The following is a 21,583-nucleotide window of genomic DNA, read 5'->3' as shown; positions in this document are numbered from 1 at the left end:
GGACAGCATCAAACGCAGTGGAAAACTGAAAAAATAGGAAAAAAATAAAAACCAAAATCTGACTGAATAAGCTACATAAAAAACCAGAAGAAGATCTAATACTCGGGGGGAATATATAAAAGTGAAGGAATGACAACTGGGCAGATCTTGAGTGCGTACCGTTCTCTGCAAGTACGTCAGTGGTGGAGGCCCCCGAGCTGGTGCTGCAGTCGGTGAAGAATGTGCCGATCTTTCGGCCGGCCAGGATGGTTTTGATGGCCTTCTCCTGCATGCCGTTGCAGATCACCACCGAAACACCATGGTCCAGCGCCCACGTGGCTGCCTTGACCTGCAACCAGGAAAACAGAAGTCACTGGCTGACGCAGACAATGATATATTTAGTTCTTAGCAACACATGGGCTTGAGAGGGAGGAAATTTCAGCGATGGGTGCGTAGCTCCTTGACTTTCGTTCGGTATTTAATGTAACTTCGTCCTAACAGAAAGACTACTTTTGTCCAAGAGCGAACCATTTTGGAAATATACGCTGTAAATTGACGAATACCTATTACACGAGCTGGGAAATCTTACACAGATATTGCTGTACTTCTAGTCGTTGATGATATTTGTGGTTGAAAATGTGAAGCTTATTAAAAGGAACATAAGCAGCCATCAGGTCAGGCTGAATGTCGTAATTGAATGTTCTCGTTTTTCTAGCGGGGTTGGTTTGTTGAATTGTTGCGATTGTCCCATAATTGCGGCACCCATCATGTCTTGGCGAAGTGTCGGGGCGGCGCCTGGATTTTCACTCTACTGAAAATTCGGTAACTTTTTATTAGTTCAGTTTGCCGTTAAGGAGGGCGAGACCATACCAAGTATAATGCTTTCACCCAAACCCAGTCCCACTTTCTGAAGTGAAGACATAATGTAAACTTAATTATTCTATTGGGACACAATGAATGGAATAGTTGACGATACCTTCCACTTGCTCATTTTACTAAAACTAGTAATTAAAATGTATTTGGAAGTACGACAAGGATACATTTCTCTTTATCTGATTTTGCTATTCTGAAATGTGTTGTCCACACTTTTCCTCAATCTTCCTCGATGTCTGCCATTATGGTTCCTGCTAAACAGCCTTGCCCAGTATGAAGATTTGCGAAAGGCAGTAACTGATTACACTTTGTTATCGTGGTCTTAATATTGCTTTCATTGTTACTTTCACTCCAGATTTCATAGCTACGTGTTTATTATTTTGGTTAATTTTAATGCAGTAAAGTGTTTTGTATATTATTATGACACTTTAGTTTCTCAAGCAACAAAAATTAAAATGTTTATAGTATTATGAACCAAAATAAGAGGTCCACAAGTCATCAATGGCGCCTGAACAGTCACGAAATAACCTCAGCGAAATACCAGTCACTGTGTAGACAACAGTTAGTAAATAAGCAGATATCTCTGAAGTTTTGGATTTACAGCTAATAAAGGTAGTCTACATTACCTTTGGGAAGACGTTCAGCACAACAACAATGCAATATATGCCAGACTGATACAATATTACCCTTCCAAAACCCTGCAGTTACTCAATATCCACAAGCTGTTAAGGGTAAAAGCGGAATCTACAGATACGGGTTGTATCGTCAATTTACGATTTGCGAAGGCGCGTTCCTTGAGTAAGGACAGCCGCGAGTAAGGATGGCAACCTTCAAATAAACGGCACTGGATTCTGAGTGCGAGGAACGTGGCTGGAATTTGGCGCCATTATCTTATGATGGACAACGTAAGCTAAGAGGATATTAGTCATTGACTTAAAAGAGCGTACTGGACGCTTTGGAGCTCGGTAGACGATTTGGAACTGGTATCTGGAAGTGCCCCTCCACCGATGATGTTAACGAACTGAAGTGCATAGCCGGCCGCAGTGGCTGAGCGGTTCTAGGCGCTTCAGTCTGGAACCGTGCGTCCGCTACGGTCGCAGGTTCGAATCCTGCCTCGGGCATGGACGTGTGTGATGTCCTTAGGTTAGTTAGGTTTAAGTAGTTCTAAGTTCTAGGGGACTGATGACCTCGGATGTTAAGTCCCATAGTGCTCAGAGCCTTTTTTTGGAGTGCATATGTCAATCGGTTATTGCATAAGGGGCTGTCAAACAGTTTCCGTTCTCAGGCCGTGCAGTCTAGAATCGGCATGCCAATGACGCAAAACCATCGTGACCACTGAGGCAATCATCCCATCGATTCAAAAGGTTCAGGATAACCGTTTGATAAAACACCGTATCCTGTTGCTTGAAGAGCCCCGTGACTACCTGCTCCACACCTTCGTCCGACAGAAATCTTCGACCCTTCAAGTCGTTTTTTTTTTTTTTTTTAAGGGATCGAAAGCGTGATAATCGCATGGGAAGGGATCAGGAGTATAGTGCGGTTGCTCGAGTTCTTCTACTAGAATTGACCTAACTTATGTGTTACGACATTTGCGATGTGTGGACGCGCGTTATCATGAAGCAGCAGCATCCCTTGTCGCAGATTTCTCGAACGTTTCGCCAGAACTGCATGCCGTAATTTCTCCAGCGTTGCGATTACCGTTCCCCGCCATGGAAACACCAGGTTCCTTGAAATCAATAAGCAGTGGGTTCCGGTAATCATATTCGAAAGAACAGACACCCTACAATTAAGGCGGGACAGCCAATGATCTCTTCAGTACAGATGCACATCAGATTCCAACTCTTTAGGGAATAAGCGAAATGCCGCGATTTATGAGAGTAATGGGCGAGGGGAACTGCATTAGTAGTGCATGAATGTTGAGAATTTCGGTCTGAATGGAGGCGTGTTAGAGTGATTCGTGCAATTGCTCAGACCTAAGGATTAGTACTCAGCCATCTGCTTAGTAAGCAGGAAACCCGGGTCCGAATCCTGGTTTCAAATTGCTCTGAGCACTATGGGACTTAACATCTGAGGTCATCAGTCCCCTATACTTAGAACTACTTAAACCTAACTAACCTAAGGACATCACACACATCCATGCCCCAGGCAGGATTCGAAACTGTGACCGTAGCAGCAGCGTGGTTGTGGACTGAAGCGCCTAGAACCGAATCCTTGCCTGGCACAAATTTTCAGTTTTCCCCAAATTCTTTTGTGTCTTTCCAGTAGATGGCTGGCTCTTGAACGTCTTGGGACGAGTGGACAACAGATGACACCATTGCATCGTCGACACCCCAACTCCGGTTCGCAGTGGATGAGGCTGGCTTCGCATATTGACCAGCGTCTTCTGTCGAATCGCGACCAGCGCAGAGCATGGCGCATCATTTAACAACAGTGGTTTTCGACAGACGAGCTAGCCCCTACACATTCCTCATTCGCTGATGGTTGTCTACCGGTAAGAATAACAGTACGTTGGTCCTGTCTGGACTTAAACTATGTATAAACGCACACCGTGGTATACCTCTGTGTAAACGTGAGGAAGCGAGCGAGCGAGAGAGAAAGTTAGAGAGAGAGACAGAGAGACAGACGGAGAGAGAGAGAGAGAGAGAGAGAGAGAGAGAGAGAGAGAGAGACGATAAGGAAGATAATAGCAATAAATGGTTTACTTCAGCATCTTGTCGTATAGATCGTCCCTTCTCTTACTGGGCTATTTATTAAGCCTTTGATGTGGGTGCGTTACGCTAGACGGATTGTACAAGAGTGATGTTAAAATATGGTCATGAGTTTTTGAGAGAAACCATCTAATTATGAATGTCTAGCAAGAGTTTTGAACCCCACTCTTTCAACATGCGAGATCAGTGCCTTCGGTACTTAGCTTCGTACAATTCGAGAGAAGCTTCCGCACGAATACTTTCGTCCGTGGATGCAGCACATGAATTCTATGTACAACGCCACTTGGACATGAGGTACAGTTATGAACATTTTCTTCTGCTGTTTCAAGTCTGAGAAACTGGCCACGGACCACTATCTTCTGGAGCACAGATTCCTGTGCAGTGCTGTTATCTACGATGATCTAATTCAAGCGTCCAAGGGATTTAAGCGTATCTTAGTTTCTTTATCTAAACTTGTATTTGTTGTTGTTGTGGTCCTCAGTCCAAAGACTGGTTTGATGCAACTCTCCATGCTACTCTACCCTGTGCAAGCTTCTTCACCTCCTAGTAACTACCCCCTGCAAATTACATCCTTCTGAATCTGCTTAGTGTATTCATCTCTTGATCTCCCTCTACGATTTTTAACTTCCATGTTGTCCTCCAATACTAAATTCGTGATGCCTTGATGCCTCAGAACATGTCCTACTAGTCGAGTTGTGCCATAAATTCCTCTTCTCTCCAATTCTATTCAGTACCTCCTCATTAGTAACGTGATCAGCAATCTTCAGTTCAAAAAATGGATCCGAGCACTGTGGGACTCAACTTCTGAGGTCATAAGTCCCCTAGAACTTAGAACTACTTAAACCTAACTAACCTAAGGACATCACACGCATCCATGCCCGAGGCAGGACTCGAACCTGCGATCGTAGCAATCGCGCGGTTCCAGACTGTAGCGCCTAGAACCGCTGGGCCACTCCGGCTCGCAATCATTAGTAGCACCACATTTCGAAAGCTTCTATTCTCTTCATGTCTAAACTATTTACGTTCCTTTTTCTCTTCAATACATGGCAACACTACAAACAAATACATTCGGAAACGACTTCCTGAAACTTAAATCCATACTCGACGTTAACAAATTTCTGTTCTTCAGAAACGCTTTCCTTGCCATTGCCAGTCTACAGTTTATATCCTCTCTACCACGATCATAATCCGTTATTTTGCTCTCGAAATAGCAAAACTCATCTACTACTTTAAGTATCTCATTTCCTAATCTAATTCCCTCAGCATCACCTGATTTAATTTGACAACATTCCATGATCCTCGTTTTGCTTTTGTTGATGTTCATCTTACGAAGGTTGGAACTTAAATAGGGGCAACTGTTTATTCATAACCGATACAAAAGAGTAGTTACATGTTTGCACCTGTTACTGCCCTTCATAGCAGTTACAAGCTTTGTGTAGAACCCGTTGCCAGCGATGTAGAAGGTGTAGTATACCGTTAGCAGAGCCTGTTCTGTTGATGGTGTGAATGGAGCGGTCTACGGCCTGTCGAATCTCTGGAACAATTCTGAAGCGAATGCCACGATGTGGTTCCTTGATCTTCGGAATCAAATCAAAGTCACAAGGACTTAAGTCCGGGGAGTATGTTGGATAGTACCGTCCCATCGACCGAACATAGCAGCCACAGCTTGCGCTGTATGTGCCCGCGCATTGTCATGCAAAATGATGGGTGGACTGGGTAGAAAGTGTCGCCGCTTCTTTCGCAAAGATGGTCGCAGTTGATGCTCCACAAACGAAAAGTAATACTGTGCATTGACGGTCTGCCGTCGAGGAACGTAATTCGTCAGGATAACAGCATCACAGTCGTACAAGAGAATCACCATAACTTTCACCATACTGGGGCTCTAACGCACTTTCGACTTTCACAGCGACTCATAATGACGCCATTAGTTGTATTTGCTTTTCAGTTTTGGCTCGTACGATGTGGCCCATGTCTCATCCAGTCTTACGATACGGCCTAAGAAAGCCTCTTCTTCGTGCTCATAGCGCTTCAAGTGCGTCTGAGCAGCTTTGTAACGCATATATATCTGCATTTCCGTCAAGTCATGCGGAACCCATCGTGAAGCAATTTTTCGCATGTCCAAGCGTTCCTTCAAGATGCGAAGCGCAGTCGTACGCGCTAATCCGGTTTCATGGGTGAGCTCAAGAATCTTATGGCGTCGATCACTGTCCACTAACGCGGCAACAGCATGCACTTCTTCTTCAGAGACGCTAGGACGATCTGTCCGATGCATGTGTGCCACAGTTTGCCGACCTTCGTTAAAGGGTTTTTACCCAAGGCGCCATTGTTCTGTACGGCAATGCCGATTCCCCGCACGCCTCTTGAAGACCTTGATGATACTGTCGTGCTGTACGACCTCTGGCGCATTCAATCTTGATCCATCTCCGTTGTTCCTGTTTCAAAAACATAGTGACACCGTTACGTTAGACCGCTCGCTCAGAAGTGACTGTGTTCCCTTCGACGTGCGCACGCCGGTGACGTGGGATGGGCGAATCCATTTGCTGGGAGGTAAGGTAGGTATGGTCCACAAAGCGTACTATCAGCGACAATGGTATATTCCATTGCATAGTGTCTCTACAGCAGTGTTGCCACTATTTAAGTTCTAACTTACGTACAACCCTGTCTCATTCCCTTCCCAAACACTGCTTCCCTTTTATGCCCCTCAACTCTTATAACTGCCATTTGGTTTCTTTACAAAGTATAAACGGCCTTTCGTTCCCTCTGTTTGACTCCTGACACCTCCAGAATTTAAAGAGAGTATACCAGCCAATATTAGCAAAAGCTTTCTCTAAGTCTACAAATGCTAGAAACGCAGGTTTGTCTTTCCTTAAGCTGTCTTCAAAGATAAGTCGTAACTTGTATTTACACTTCTAACAAGATCTGCCAAGTATCAGTTTCCGGCGCTGCCAAGTTCTATTTATTACGTAAACACTGCACGAGGTAAGTTCGTCATATGTATCTTTTCAAGATTAAGATCTTGAGAAGCACGGGAACATTCTACGTCGTCAACCAAATCTCGTAAACGATTATCAGCAGTGGCAGAGATTTTGTTGCGGAACATAGAATAACCAGAAGTTTGAGAAATTTATTATAGAATTATGTGATAGACAAGACTTTTAGAGAACAGCGAACCAAATGAAACAATAGATTTAGAAGCTTTCAGAAATTGATCGTATCTTATTGTAACACATATGGCAATGCAAACGTTTTATTTGTCTTCCTTGGTTGAAAATGAGACTACCATTGGCAATAACCCTCCTGCGAAACTGCAGTGGAAATATTCTTAAACGTACTTATGCATTCTAGTGAATTTTATAAATCTCTCGAACATTTTAACTATCTGTAAATAGTAGAGGCCGGCAGGTAACTGTTCGTAGTATTACTCTTCATTGTAAAACACTTCTTTGAGAAGGGGAAAGAACTGGGCGCCATCAGAGGTGCTGTCAGAACGTACCCTCTGCTATGCACCATAAGTTGACTTGTGGAGTATTTATGTAGATGTAGATGTATCACATGAGGTTGAAGGCTATCACACTTGACTTTTCCCCGTAAACAATGCTTAACAGTTTCTTGATCGTCTCCCGTGCCTCACGAAGGGACCCTACAGCTCACTCGAAAACCCCTGTAGTTACAGTCAATTTTGTAGCCGTTAGAAATTAAAAGTTACGCGGAGGAGTCCGTTAAGTTCGAGATAATGACAGCTCATTTTGAGTAAGTGTGTTAGTCGAATCAAATGCACTAGATACGAGACTGCCAGCCATTTTACGACTGAACTTACTAAATCTGGCAAGGCTATTATGCGTGGTTCTTTTTGGTAATAAAGTCGCAGTAGATAAATCTCCGCGTTTACCGCACGCACATCGGAAAGACACTAATGCCCCATTAATCCTTTCTTTACATGTCAGTGCTTGTCTAACCACATCGGAGTCACGCTACGTTGCATATACGTTGCAGCAACGCCCTCAAACGAAAACTTCTTGATCCGATTTTAAAGATCGTGTCCACATGGAGAGGTACCAGACATTTCCAATGTGTCCACGAATGCAACAGGAATGGATTTCCCGATTTGTTGGTGTACTTACAGGTCACTGTTCAACGTGTCTTCCATGTAGTACTCGAAGGTCAGGGAAGGCGGCTTAAAAACAGCGGTCACAAGAAGATCCAGGCGAAGGAACGGGACTAGAGGTATGCGCCATGTAAATGACACTCGCATCAAAGCCCGACAGGAATTGTTGCCGATTTCAAGTGGCGGTGGAGCGGGTGGACAGCTGTGGCCTGTTGTGGGGTTGTGAACCACTGAGGGCTACGGCGGGACGAAGCCTCTCCGTCGTTTCTAGGTCCCCAGTTCGATACACAATACACAAGTCAAGATGTAAGGAGAGCTGTTTACGAAACAAACATTTTTTCTAGTTTTAGGCTTTTCAGACTACCCTCGTAGATGTAGACGCCTCTGTGGAAGGAAACATTTCTGTGTATCATCTCAAAAATACAAATTTAAAAGATGCGCCTTGTTCATTTTATGACACTAAGTTTTGCATTAGCAAATTTTGAAATAATGAGGTATAACAATCTAAAAAATTAATTTATGATTCAGCACAATATAACGTTCAATCTATTGTCGCCTTTCTACAGCACATAAACGATATTAATGATGGTCCTTACCATTTCTGCCATCACACTGCCACGTAAATTCACGTAAGCAATGGTACCCGACACAACATTATTTATTGATTTATTCATATTTACCTGATCAGTAACAACTTTTGACGCGAATTTGCGTTCAGGAACTTATTCAGGATATTTATGTGACTCTTAGTTATTCACATCATCCTGACATTTTAAAAATAGTCCTGAAACCCATTTTTCTGGTACTAACACCTTACCTGTTACTATTACTTGCCAAAGGCGCCTATGCCCTGGGGCAAGGGGGACAGCTGTCAGGGATAGAAAAGAATATAGTGTCGTCAAATGTTTTATTTTAAGAAAATGACTTAAACGTCGGTAATTGCCGGTTTTTAACGGAGTCAGACCTGTAATGTTTTTATGACTACTTACAAGTCTCCATTTGTCTTCCTGGTCTAGCCACCTCCTACCCCTCTATAAACTATCGTATGGACACTCTTGGTACTAACAGCCATGGTTTTGGCGCTTATCACTGTGTACATGTGCACATCTTAATAAAGTTGTCGTTAGTGAGAATCTGAAATTAGAGATAGAGCTGCAGTTTCTCTGTTTATTGTGGGGCTAATATGAATAAAGCATACCACGTACCATGCAATAACTATGTTTCGCATCGAGTGTACCCGCCATTGTTAACAATCGGGCTCGTTAAATTAGAGTTCATGCAGAAGTTTATGGACAGTCGTTCTTTCCCGGCAGCATTCTGGAATGGAATAGACAAGGGAGACGGGGCAATCCTAACGGTACCAGAGGTTACGCTTCTTCGCCCAAGACCTTAGTAACTAGCAGAGTATACAGGGTAGGAGGAATGGTCAGTATTCATGGATGTGACAGGAACGATCATTCGATGCACGAAAGTCTAGCCGCGCGGGATTAGCCGAGCGGTCTTAGGCGCTGCAGTCATAGACTGTGCGGCTGGTCCCGGCGGAATTTCGAGCCCTCTCTCCCTCGGGCATGGGTGTGTGTGTATGTCGTTAGGATAATTTAGGTTAAGTAGTGTGTAAGCACAGGGACTGATGACCTTAGCAGTTAAGTCCCATAAGATTTCACACACATTTGAACATTTTTGAACAAAAGTCTAGTAAACATGGGCTCTAAAATCCGTTCCATAAGATTTATGAGCACTTCATCTTCGATATTATGAAACATATCTCTTCTACCGTAAACTCGTTGCTTTCCACATTATGTGAGAAGGTAGTCTGGACCAATCCAAGAAGAACAATTTCCCAGTATATTTGGCCTCTGAAGTGCATAACCTAAGAGCTGTAAGTACTTCTTCTGTAGAAGAGATGTGTTTCCAGTAGAGAAGATGAACATGTGTTCATAGCTCATGCATTTTAAAACCCATGTTTATTATACTTTTTTATTTCGAATGATCGTTCCTTTCATACCCCTGAATATTGAACATTCCTCCTGGGACATTCTGCAGATGTAGATGTAGATAACTGAAGCGAGATAATACCGCACAGTGCCCTTGTAGCGCAACACATGGCTTTCGGAGGACTGAAATTTGTCGCCGCACTGATGTAGGACACCTCTTGCAGGGAGGACATATCACAAAATAAAAAATGCTGTATTTCTTCTCGCAAGGTAAACAGCCGTTTAAAGTATATTTATTCGGAGAAAACATAAATGGGAAAATAGCGAGTATTTTATGTTGATTAGATTTAGAAACGCCTCGCCGTACTCATGCAGGTAAATCCGTACGAATTTCTATCTACGCGGTATGTTGGAACAGGCCACAGGGACGCAAGCGGCCCACGGCCCTTGTGCGGCCCTTTTTGTGATTACGCAATGGGTGAAAGGGACGTAGGGGGGGGGGGGGGAGGGGGAGGTGCGGAAAAGCGGTTGGCGGCAGAAGGAGGCGGTGGTGGTGCGCTGCGAACTGTTCATAACACTCTGTTTACAAGCGAAACAAGCGACTGCCGGGCCGGCTCCGGTACACAGTTGTTTTAAACACACAAACTGGCAGTTTAGTTACGCGGTTCAAGCAGAAAATGCGGCTCTTTTCCTCCTCGAAAGTTCACACCGCACTGTTATTTCCAATCCGTTTGAGATTTGCAGAACTGCTGGGTGCCAGACGAAGCAGTGGAGGGGTGTTTCAGTGAATATAGCGTCTCTACGTATTTCAGGTCTGTGCGTTCCTGTGAAGAATGTTAATTACGGTTAGGTTCACTTCGACACGAAGTTCCTGAAACACCGTAATCATCGGTGTCTGCATTCTGCCACAAAGCGTTATAGTACGCAACAGATTTGTATGTGATACTAAAGCGAGAAAGGAGATAACTTTTACTTAGAACTATTCTAGGAGCAACAATCCGCCCCTTGATGTAAATCATGGGCAGAGAGTTTCTGCGTATACTTCACTGAAGAGCCAAAAAAACTGGTACACCTGACTAACGTCGTGTAGGGGCCTCGCGAGCACGCATAAGTGCCGCAACACGACGTGACATGCACTCGACTACCGTCTGAAGTAGTGCTGGAGGGAAGTGAAAATTTGGAAATTTGTGATAAGTTCCAATGGGAAATTTCACATCATCGGTCCTAAGGCTTACACACTACTTAATCTAACTTAAACTAGGTTACGCTAGCTTAAACATCTATACCAGAGGGAGGGCTCGAACCTCCGACGGGGAGGGCCACTGGAACCGTGGCAACGTGCTTCAGACCGCGCGGCTATAGAGGGCGTCGGACGGAACTGATACCATGAATCCTACAGGGAAAAATCGTTAAAGGTACGAGGGAGTAGAGATCTCTTCTGAACAGCACTTTGCGAGGTATCCATGATCAATAATGTTCGTGCCTAGGGAGTCTGGTGAGCAGCGGAAGTGTTTAAACTCAGGAGCCACTCTGTAGTAGTTCTGTGTGGGGTGTCGCAGTGTCCTGCTGGAATTACCCAAGTCCGTCGGAATGCGCTATGGACATGAAAGGATGCAGGCGATCAGACAGGATGCTTACGTACGTGTGACCTGTCAGAGTCGTATCTAAACGTATCAGGGGTCTCATATCACTCCAGCTTCGCACGCCCCACATTATTACTGGCGCTCCGTATTCTGCCTGTTTACTTACCTTTTCATTTGAATACGCACGCCTATACCGATTTCTCTGACGCTTCAGTGTATATGGTACCTTAATATGCACACTCATAAGTGTGTGTGCGCCTCAGCCTTCTCAGAAACACGTCAAAACCTTCATGATCTAACGTTTTCTGCAGGGTCATAATTAAGCGGAGTATATCTGTCAATAGGAAGAAGTCATTTTCATCCATTTGTCCACACTTCAACACCTAACCTGCTGCCCAGGGGAACATAAGCATTAATGACTGCTTTTGCCGCACATACTTAGAGGTACTAACCTACCTAAAACTTAATACCTGTAATTGCTATAACTATTAGTCTGTAAATCACGTAAATACTCATGTTGTCGAGTACACTGTCCTCGGCCACCAATAGAAACATCTGCACTTCTTCTGTTCTGCTCGTTGCAAGTTTCCTCCTTAGCTTTGGGGTAGTGTTATAGTCACCCTACCCCCCTTCGAATTCATTGAAATGTCTGTCTTGTTGGACATCGTCTGTCAAGATACCTTCGTGCGGGATACTCAACTGTTCTTTTCACGTTCAATCTGCATTCTCCGTAAAGAAGCAGTGTATCTAGTTTCTCCTGGTTTCTGAGAGCCCTTTGTTTTTTCAAACTTACAACTACATTTACTCAGTGTTTCTTTTATACCGGTGTAGCAGTAGTTCTTATCCGACGTGATTCCTTGTGTAGACGTCCTACTGCCTGTTCACAATTCTCAATATACCAAGGGTGATCTTTCCGTCTTTGTCATGGAATTTGATTTTGAGCAGTTTTGATGAACTTTTTTTGAGTTGTTCCCAGTTTTGTGCTTCTGTTTTGTCGAGTTCGTTTGCTAATAACAGGGGTCTTTAAATGTAGTTTCACTCTGGTTAGGTAGTGGTCTGGCTCGGTAGTTCTCGAATAGTTAAAATTTCCTTGTGATATGGATACGAGATTGCGATATTCTTACTGGCAGATAGTCATGTTTATTATTTTGAGGTTTCTTTTTCTTAAAATGAATTGACATAATTTTGAGGTTGAAATTTCTACACAGTTTTACAACGTTCAAATCTCCTGTATTTTCAGGCTCAACAACGGTGTTACGTACGTCATTCACCGCTCAACTGATGTCTCATATCCACAACAGGTTTCTTTGCATCCCATTCCGTTGAGTTTGTGATCTGGTGAGAGAGGTTTGTACTTGGTGTTGTGCTTGTGGTCTCTGTTCGCACTCTACCAGTGGACGGTAGAAATCATTCACTTCAGTATAGAATGCAAGCTGCATGTACATTTCATTTTTAATGTGTTGCTGCTGACCATGGTGAATGTCACGTTTGCGGAAGACTCCGACATGATATTACTGTACGGTGCAACTCGCTGCAATGGGACGGCTGCTTATCAGTTGTACGCGGAACGTTTTCCGCATCACCAGACACCTGCACACTCCCTTTGTGCCATGGTGCACTAGGGGCTTCGGAGACAGGTACATTCACCACCTAGTACATTCACCACCTAGTTTGAAATGGCTGTACTCCATGAAGTGCAAGAGGACTTGACATCTAGTACCAGGAACATAGCAGGTAGACTGACAGTTGATCACAAAACTGTCCGGTTTGTTACGCTTGAGCAGTAGATACACCTAGCACCTCCAGAAGGGTGCCACAGGATTTTACGTCAAAAGCCAACTTCTGCAAGTGGTTCTAGCACTGTTGTGTGGACGAATCCGACTTCTCACAGAGGAGTCTTTTCGCAGATGAAGGTAAGTTGCCAGCCGGGGTGGCCGAGCGGTTCTAGGCGCTACATTCTGGAACCGCGTGACCGCTACGGTCGCAGGTTCGAATCCTGCCTCGGGCATGGATGTGTGTGATGTCCTTAGGTTAGTTAGGTTTAATTAGTTCTAAGTTCTAGGGGACTGATGACCTCAGAAGTTAAGTCCCATCGTGCTCAGAGCCATTTGAACCATTTCTGAAGGCATGTTCATCAGGCAAGGTGTTCTCAATTCCCACAACAGTCATGTGTGGGCTGATAAAAACTCAAATGCCGCCCGCCTTCAGGGTTTCAGAAGGGATATGGTATAATGACATTTTTGTCCTCGGGGAAAATGAAGAAGAATTAGAGGATCCGTTGAATGGAACGAACAGTCTAATGAGTACAGAATGTGGATTGAGAGTAGATCGAAAAAAGACGAACGTAACCACAAGTAGCATGAGTGAGAATACCGAGAAAATTTAGCATCAGAATTGGTGATTACGAAGTAGATGAAGTTGATGAATTCTGCTGCTTAGACAGCAACATAATCCATGACAGACGGAGGAAGAAGGATATAAAAAGCAGTCTAACATTGGAAAAAGGGCATTCCTGTCCATGGGAAGTCAACTGGTATTAAAAACAGACGTGAATTTAAGGAAGAAATTTCTGAGAATGTACTTTTGGAGTACAGCATTTTACAGTAGTGAAGCAAGGACTATGGGGAAACCGGAACAGAAATGAATGGAACAGTTGAGCTGTGGTGCTACAGACGAATGTTGAAAATAAGCCGGACTGAAAAGGTAAGGAATGAGGACGTTCTCTACAGAATCATCAAGGAAAGAAATATGTGGAAAACTTTGACAAGAGGAAATGACAGGACGATAGGACATCTGTTAAGATAGCTCTGAGCACTATGGGACTTAACTTCTGAGATCATCAGTCCCCTAGAACTTAGAACTAATTAAACCTAACTAAGCTAAGGACATCACACACATCCATGCCCGAAGCAGGATTCGAACCTGCTACCGTAGCGGTCGCGCAGTTCCAGACTGTAGCGCCTAGAACCGCTCGGCCACTCCAGCCGGCCATCTGTTAAGACATGAGGGAATAACCTCCATGGTACTAGAGAGCCGTAGAGAGTAAAACTGTAGAAGAAGACAGAGATTGGAATACTTCCAGGATATAACTGAGGATTTAGGTCGCAAGTGCTGCTCTGAAATGAAAAGATTGGTACAAGAGAGGAATTCGTGGTGGACCGCATCAAACCAGTCAGAAGACTGATGAAAAAGGAACAGGACGGGTCTGAATTTTTGGGCAGCATTCCGAATGGATGTGTGATTGGGCCATACCTTCTTCCACGACATCTCATGGGTGCCGCATGCTAGTGACTCATTGAAGGCGTTTTGCATGGGCTCTTGGATTGCATACTGAATGGGCTGTTGGAAAAAGTGCCACTACATGTGCGTTGAAACATGTGGATTCAGAACGATGGTACACTACCTAATTTTTCACTTGCGGTCTTAGGTCATCTGGACCAACGATTTGCGCAACAGTGGATACGTCGTGGTGGCCCCATTTCTTAGCGTACACGTTCTCCCGACTTGAACTCTCTACACTACTATATGTCTGGGTCACACTAAATCCTTGTTTTACGAGACCCCTGTGGCATCCGAGGAAAGCCTACTGGCGCCGGTTATGTCTCTGGAAGACGGTGGAGAACCAGTGACTGGTGATCGTCTGTACCGGGGCATGGTACGGTGGTGCTGTATCTGTGTTGATGTCGGTGGTGATTACATCGAGCCCTATGTGTAAGTGGACCCAGACGATGAGCAACAGGACTCAGAGACCAACGAGAATTGTGATACTTTGCATGCAGCGAGAAAAAAGGTTCGTTTCCAGACAAGAGCGCCTATGCTAAACCTTCTTAGTCCCCACTACAAGTCCTCAAAATCTATAAAGGGAATTTAGTTACACCCTGTACATCAGATGACGCAGTCAAACACCCAGAAGAATTATCCATTAAATTTCAGGCATGCAGCCGCGCAAATAAAATTTCCTCTACTGATATTTCGGCCGCGTATCGTCCGGCCATCCTCAGAGCGAGTCACAAGACTGACGACAAGGTGCTAAGCGCGGCTTTATATGTCCCACCGCAGCGGTACTGCGCACGAGTCACAGATGCTGGTCGGTGGCAGAGACATACGCTTAGATGCAAAACCTAAAAAGCAGGTATGTGATGGGGATGAAGATAGTAATTTCTTCAGATCTAGTGCGTTTTTGCCTTATGTGCGTGCTTTTTCTTCAAAGATACGCCGTATTCTTGAGAAACACTGTGTTAAGGTGATCTTCCGGCCCCCCACGAAGATTGCAGTTTTACTCGGCTCTGTGAAGGACGATTTACTGCTTCGTAAAGCGGATGTGTATCAGATTCCTTGCGGAAATTGTGAGCAGTCATATATAGGTCAAACAACACGCACCGTTCATGAGAGGTGTGTGGAGCATCGAAGATACAACCGCTTATTACAACCAGACAACTCAGCTGTGGCCGAACATTGTATTGATACGGGTCATTCCATGAATTACAGTGATATGAAGATTTTAACATCCACCTCTTCTTTTTGGGAATCTGTATTCAAGGAAGCTATAGAAATTCCATTAGCCAACAGTTTAATAAACAGAGAGAATGGTTTTAATTTGGACAAAGCATGGAGTCCGGCTCTTGGAGTAATTAAACTGCAGAGAAGTCGTCATCGTGTCACCGCCGCCGATCATACATCGATAACGAATCGGCTGTCTGTACGCCTTCGCCACAGGCGGCGCATGTGTAAGCGTATGTCTGCCACCGACCAGCATCTGTGACTCGCATGCGCAGTACCGCCGCGGTGGAGCATATAATGCCGCATTTGGCACCTTGTCGTCGTCCCCCACCCTGAAATACCTTGGCCTCACCCTCGACCGACACCTCACCTGGACCCCTCACCTCCAGACCGTCCAGCAGAAACCCATTCCCGCCTCCGCCTTCAGAAACTCCTGTCTGGCCAGACATGGGGATTGCATCCTTCTACTATCTTCCACACCTTCAAATCCCTCAACCGTCCTATCCTCTGCTATGCCAGTGTTGCCTGGATCTCCGCCCACACCCGCTTTTACAAGGCCCTCCAAATCCTTGAACGCCATGCGCTCCACCTTGCCTTCGGTATCCGCCTTCCTTCCCCCACACGGCTCCTGTATGACCTGATCCCCTTCTCCCACCTCCTCCTGTTCCTCCAACATCTCCACATCCTTTACATTGTCCACAGGCTTGATCCCCCCCCCCCACCCTCTGGTTTCCTCCTTCCTCTCCAACCCCCACCCGTTGACGTGCCTCTATCGCTGTATCCCTCCCTCTCTCCACCTCCACACCATCCATCTCCTTCATCAGGGCAATTTCCAACGCCTCCCCCTCCCGGAATACGAACTTCGCCATGACATCTACGCTTCCTTCCAACTATAACCCGGCCTTGTTCCCCCCCCCCCCCTCCCCAGATCCCCCTTTTTCCTCTTCCCTCCTTCTCCCAGAGCGGATTTTCCTCCTTCCCCCCCTCCCCTGAGACCCTGCACCCCATACTTGCCTCTTTCCTTCCCACATCCTTCCATACCTGGCCCTCCTCAGCGCGCCCCCCACTCTTCTCCCCCATCTCTTTCCCCTCCCTCACTTCTTCCGGCCTCCCTCATCTCCTTGCGCCTGGCAGATCCTCTGTTTTGATCATCGTCAGTGTGCCATATCAGTGTTGTGTTTAGTGCTGTTTCTCCTGTGCATCAAGAGGTGTGATTTTAATTGTGTACTGCCTTGAGGGTCGCTGTCAGTGTTTGTTATGTGCTATGCCATCCGTCGATACCTTTTAAGCTTCAGTCATACTGTGCCTTGTGCTCTTTTAATTGTCGCAGTGTGTGGCTTTTTGTGTGTGCTACTTTTAAACAGTTTTTTATCTCCATTTTACAGTCACCCCTTTTTTATATCTATGTTCACCATATTGTCTCCTTTGTTATTTTTAAATGTCTTCTATTGTTTGTTCTATGTCTTTCGGCTGAAGAGCAGCGCATATGCTGCTGCCAGCCCGCCCCAATGGGGAATTGAAATACAATAAAGAAAAAAAAAACCCCTTGTCATCAGTCTTGTGACTCGCTCTGAGGATGGCCGGACGATACGCGGCCGAAATACCAATAGAGGAAATTTTATTTGCGCGGCTGCATTCCCGAAATTTAATGGATTATTCCTTACGCCGCGAGAAGTTAAAAATGCACACCCAGAAGAATTATTTGAAACCCCATACATCGGCGGGTAAGTCAATTTCTATGAGACGAATAAAGCTGAACGTAGCAAGAATAATCCTGTGGCATAGAAGTGAGAAGGCGCGGAAGCAGAGCAGTGGGGTACCTTGGAGTCCATGCCGCCAGTGCCGACGCTGGACTTCTTGCCGAAGCGGATGGTCTCCTCGAGGTCGGGCGTGTACGTGGAGATGAGGCGGGCGCCCTCCTGGCCCGGCGGCGCCGTGTACATGCCGTCCACGTCCGACATCAGGATCAGCAGGTCCGCCTGCACCTCGGCCGCCAACATCGCCGCCAGGCTGTCGTTGTCCTTGATGCTGATCACCTGCAACATACGCCGCGGCCTCGCCTCACTACTTCACAACAGTCTGCGCCTTTTCCGCCTCTAACATCTGGGATATGTGTAGGCAATTTTGTGCTAAGTGACTGCTACGCGCTCTTTTCAAAATGCACAACTTAGTGTAAATAGCAAAACCTAATAGAGAGAGTCGACGAAGAGTATCTGTGGCTGCAACCTGGGTGGCGCACTCAGAATGATTATCCTAAGCTCTGACGTCGACAAGTGTATCACTTTCAGAATTTTTCTGAAATTTAATGTACATAATCTAAAAGTAACACTAGCAGTTCGTAAGCCCATTCTATCTAACACACATGCTTAAAGCTTTGAAAACAAATTTTCTATAGTTGAAAAAAGGTGGAGAAGAGCAAAGCGGTACAGTACGTGAGATGGTCTTCCACATTATAAATTGTACCATCAAAACTTTTTCAGCTATAGCAAAAAATACAGTAATTTATTTGGTTTGACAGACAATCATTTTAATTTGTAATACATTAGCAAAACATTTGAGTTCTTCATATGTGTTTATTATCTAAACTATTAGGCAACTTTTGGAATTACGCTAAATGCGTTCAACATTTCCATTCCGACTTGCAACTAAATACATCAGTCTAATCTAAAAGCCTAGATATTACAGTTACGAACAACTTAAATGGGAAGGAACACATAGAAAATGTTGTGGGGAAGGCTAACCAAAGATTGCGTTTTATTGGCAGGACACTTAGAAAATGTAACAGACCTACTAAGGAGACTGTCTACACTACACTTATCCGTCCTCTTTTAGAACACTGCTGTGCGTTGTGGGATCCTTACCAGATAGGACTGACGGAGAACATCGAAAAAGTTCAAAGAAAGGCAGCACGTTTTGCATTATCGCGAAAGATGGGAGAGAGTGTCACAGAAATCATACAGAATTTGGGCTGGACATCATTAAAAGACCTACATAGGGAGAAACGATCACCACGATAAAATAAGGGAAATCAGAGGTGGTATGGAAAGACATAGGTGTTAATTCTTTCAGCGCGCTATACGAGATTGGAATAACAGAGAATTGTGAAGAAGGCTCGATGAACCCTTTGTAAGGCACTTAAATGTGATTTGCAGAGTATCCATGTAGATGTAGATGTAGAACCAGCTTGAAGACTTAGCATCACTTTTGTTTCTTCGAGTTTTAGTTTTGTTAGATCCACTTTCGTTTTTCTCAGATTCTTTGTCATGGAGCATCCTTTTGTAAGGACGACAAGTGATATCTACAAGAGATGACGTTAATCCACTCCCTATTCTAGAGTTTGGATAGGGGATGTTGCTTGTGGTGTACTGACAGGCTCCTACTACAGATATGTTTTGTGGGAGTTGGATTCAGGAGTGCACAATTTTCATTTGTTTGTCTTGATTTTCGTGGGAGTTACTGACTTGCCTGCTCACTCATTTCTTCTTCCTCTTTTCTAGCCTGTGATTATGGATTGGACTCAGTCGCCTCGAAGTCTGAAAATGTGTGGATTCAGTGGCCAGGTTCCAGTTTGGCTATAGCCTGTGAGTGGTACGTGGGGGCTGGCAAAAAATGATCTCTAGCTGCCATTTCACCATGCAGGACATGGCGTAGAGAGGCAACAGAAAGAGTCCCAAGCAATTAAATCGCTACATCCGAATGGAAACAGAATTCGTTTTAGTGAGAATACTCTACGGCACTGGTTCCTTATTCAGTTTTCATTCGTGGAAATATTTTGCTCAGCGCGAAGTTCCAAACGACTGTAAAAAAGCGCAGGTGACTCCTGTACATCAGAAGAGTGAAAGAACGGAGCCTCAGACCTATATCCTTAACACCAATTTGCTCCAGAATTCTTGAACGCATTCTGAGTTCCATTATGGTAAGTTTCCTTGAGACGGAAAAGTTTATGTCCAAAGATTAGCGTGGGTTTAGAAAGCATCGCTCTTGCGAAACTCAGCCTGCCCTTTTCTCATATGATATCCTGCGAACTACGAATGAAGGGCAACAAGCGGATTAAATATCCAAAAATTTTCGGAAAGCTTTCGACACGGTACCCCACTGCAGCCGTTGACGAATGTCCGAACATACGCATTATGCTCCCAGGTGTGTGAGTTTCTCGGAGACTTCTTATGTAATGTAACCCAATTCGTTGCCCTCGGCGGTGAGTGTTCGTTAGAAACAAGGGTTCTGTCAGTAGTGCCCCAGGAAGTGTGGCAGGATCGTCCCATTCACTATATACATAAATTCTCCGACGGACATGGTGAGCAGCAATCAGCAGGTGTTTGCTGATGACGCTCTTCTGTACGAGAAGGTGTCATCGTTGAGTGACTGTTGAAGGATGCAAGGTGACGTACAAAATTCTAGTTGGTGTGATTAATGGCAGCTTGCTCTAATCGTAGAAAAGTGTTACGCTGACGCTTTAGACATGGGTCCGAGTCTCACTCGGGCACTTGCCTACAACCATAGTCTTCATACCTCGTGAATTCTTCGTCATCCAATGATATAATTTTTCAGTACATTCAGTGGCGTCTGTAGATACTGTCTGCAAAATTTGAGGCTAATAGAGTCAGTGCAAAAATGATAATAAATTAAAACACCAAGCTTGTGAGACTCGACTCCGTCTCGAAAACATTAATGCAGATGAATAGGAAAATGATGTTGTAATGTTCGAATACAGCATTAGTGCTGTGCTGCTTGGCACAATCACGTAAATTAAATATCTAGGTGTAACGCTGCAAATCAATACGAAATTGGGCGAGTATGTAAGTAAGCATGCTAGTAGGGAAGGCAAATTCAGTTTACTGGGAGAAAGTGCAACTCGTCTGTAAAGGATATCGCGAATAGAACACTAGTACGACCAATTTTTGAATGTTACTCGAGCGTTTCTGATCCCACCAGGTGCGATTAAAGGAAAACGTCGAGACAATCAGATACGTGCTGCTAGAATTGTTACCCTTAGGTACGATCAACAAGCGACTGTTAAGGAGATGCTTCGTGAAGTCAAATGGGAATGGCTGGAGGGAAGACGACGTTCTTTTCGCGAAACACATTTAGAAAATTTAGAGAAACGGTATTTGAAGGTGACTGCAGAACGATTGTTCCCCGGCGAAGTGGGCTTCGCGTAAGGATCAGGAAGATAAGAGAAATTAGAGGTCGCACAGAGACATGTAGACAGCTGTTTTTCACTCTCTCCATCTGCTAGTGGAACAAGAAAGGAAGTCACTAGTAGTGGTACAAGGTACCATCCGCCATGCAGCATTAAGTGGCTTGCGGATTATGTTTGTGGACGTACATAAAAGGGTATTTAAAATTTTTCTGAGCTGTATTATCAATGAATAAGTATTGTTATTTGCTACATACATTATAAACAAACTTTGCGCATCTGTAAGCGTATAGTTACCTTACTTCACAAATATTTACTTCCTCCGCACGGAAAATACATCTACATCTACATCTACGTGATTACTCTGCTATTGACAATAAAGTGCCTGGCAGAGGGTTCAATGAACCACCTTCAAGCTGTCTCTCTACCGTTCCACTCTCGAACGGCATGCAGGAAAAACGAGCACTTAAATTTTTCTGTGCGAGTCCTGATTTCTCTTATTTTATCGTGATGATAATTTCTCACTATGTAGGTGGGTGCCAACAGAATGTTTTTGCAATTGGAGGAGAGAACTGGTGACTGAAATTTCATGAGAACATCCCGTCGCAACGAAAAACGCCTTTGTTTTAATGATTGCCACTCCAATTCACATATCATGTCTGTGACAGTATCTCCCCTATTTCGCGATAGTACAAAACGAGCTGCCCTTCTTTGTACTTTTTCGATGTCATCTGTCAGTCCCACCCGATGCAGATCCCACA

The 21,583-nt window shown here is 44.6% G+C and overlaps 1 protein-coding gene across 1 annotated transcript in view; it reads right to left on the bottom strand.

Annotated features, from left to right (window-relative positions):
- Positions 1-21,583, bottom strand: part of LOC126413343 (delta-1-pyrroline-5-carboxylate synthase) — a 204,982-nt gene that overhangs the window by 87,292 nt on the left and 96,107 nt on the right. Inside the window, exons 6-7 of the mRNA XM_050083259.1 lie at positions 17,503-17,718; positions 160-328 (exon numbers count right to left, since the gene is read on the bottom strand). Coding sequence (XP_049939216.1) covers positions 160-328; positions 17,503-17,718 — 385 coding nt within the window. The remainder of the gene's footprint in view (positions 1-159; positions 329-17,502; positions 17,719-21,583) is intronic.

This window comes from Schistocerca serialis, chromosome 1, assembly GCF_023864345.2.
Source record: "Schistocerca serialis cubense isolate TAMUIC-IGC-003099 chromosome 1, iqSchSeri2.2, whole genome shotgun sequence".
Taxonomy (NCBI): domain Eukaryota; kingdom Metazoa; phylum Arthropoda; class Insecta; order Orthoptera; family Acrididae; genus Schistocerca; species Schistocerca serialis.
The sequence above is the reverse complement of the archived record's forward strand: the minus strand, read 5'-3'. Positions and strand labels throughout refer to the sequence as shown.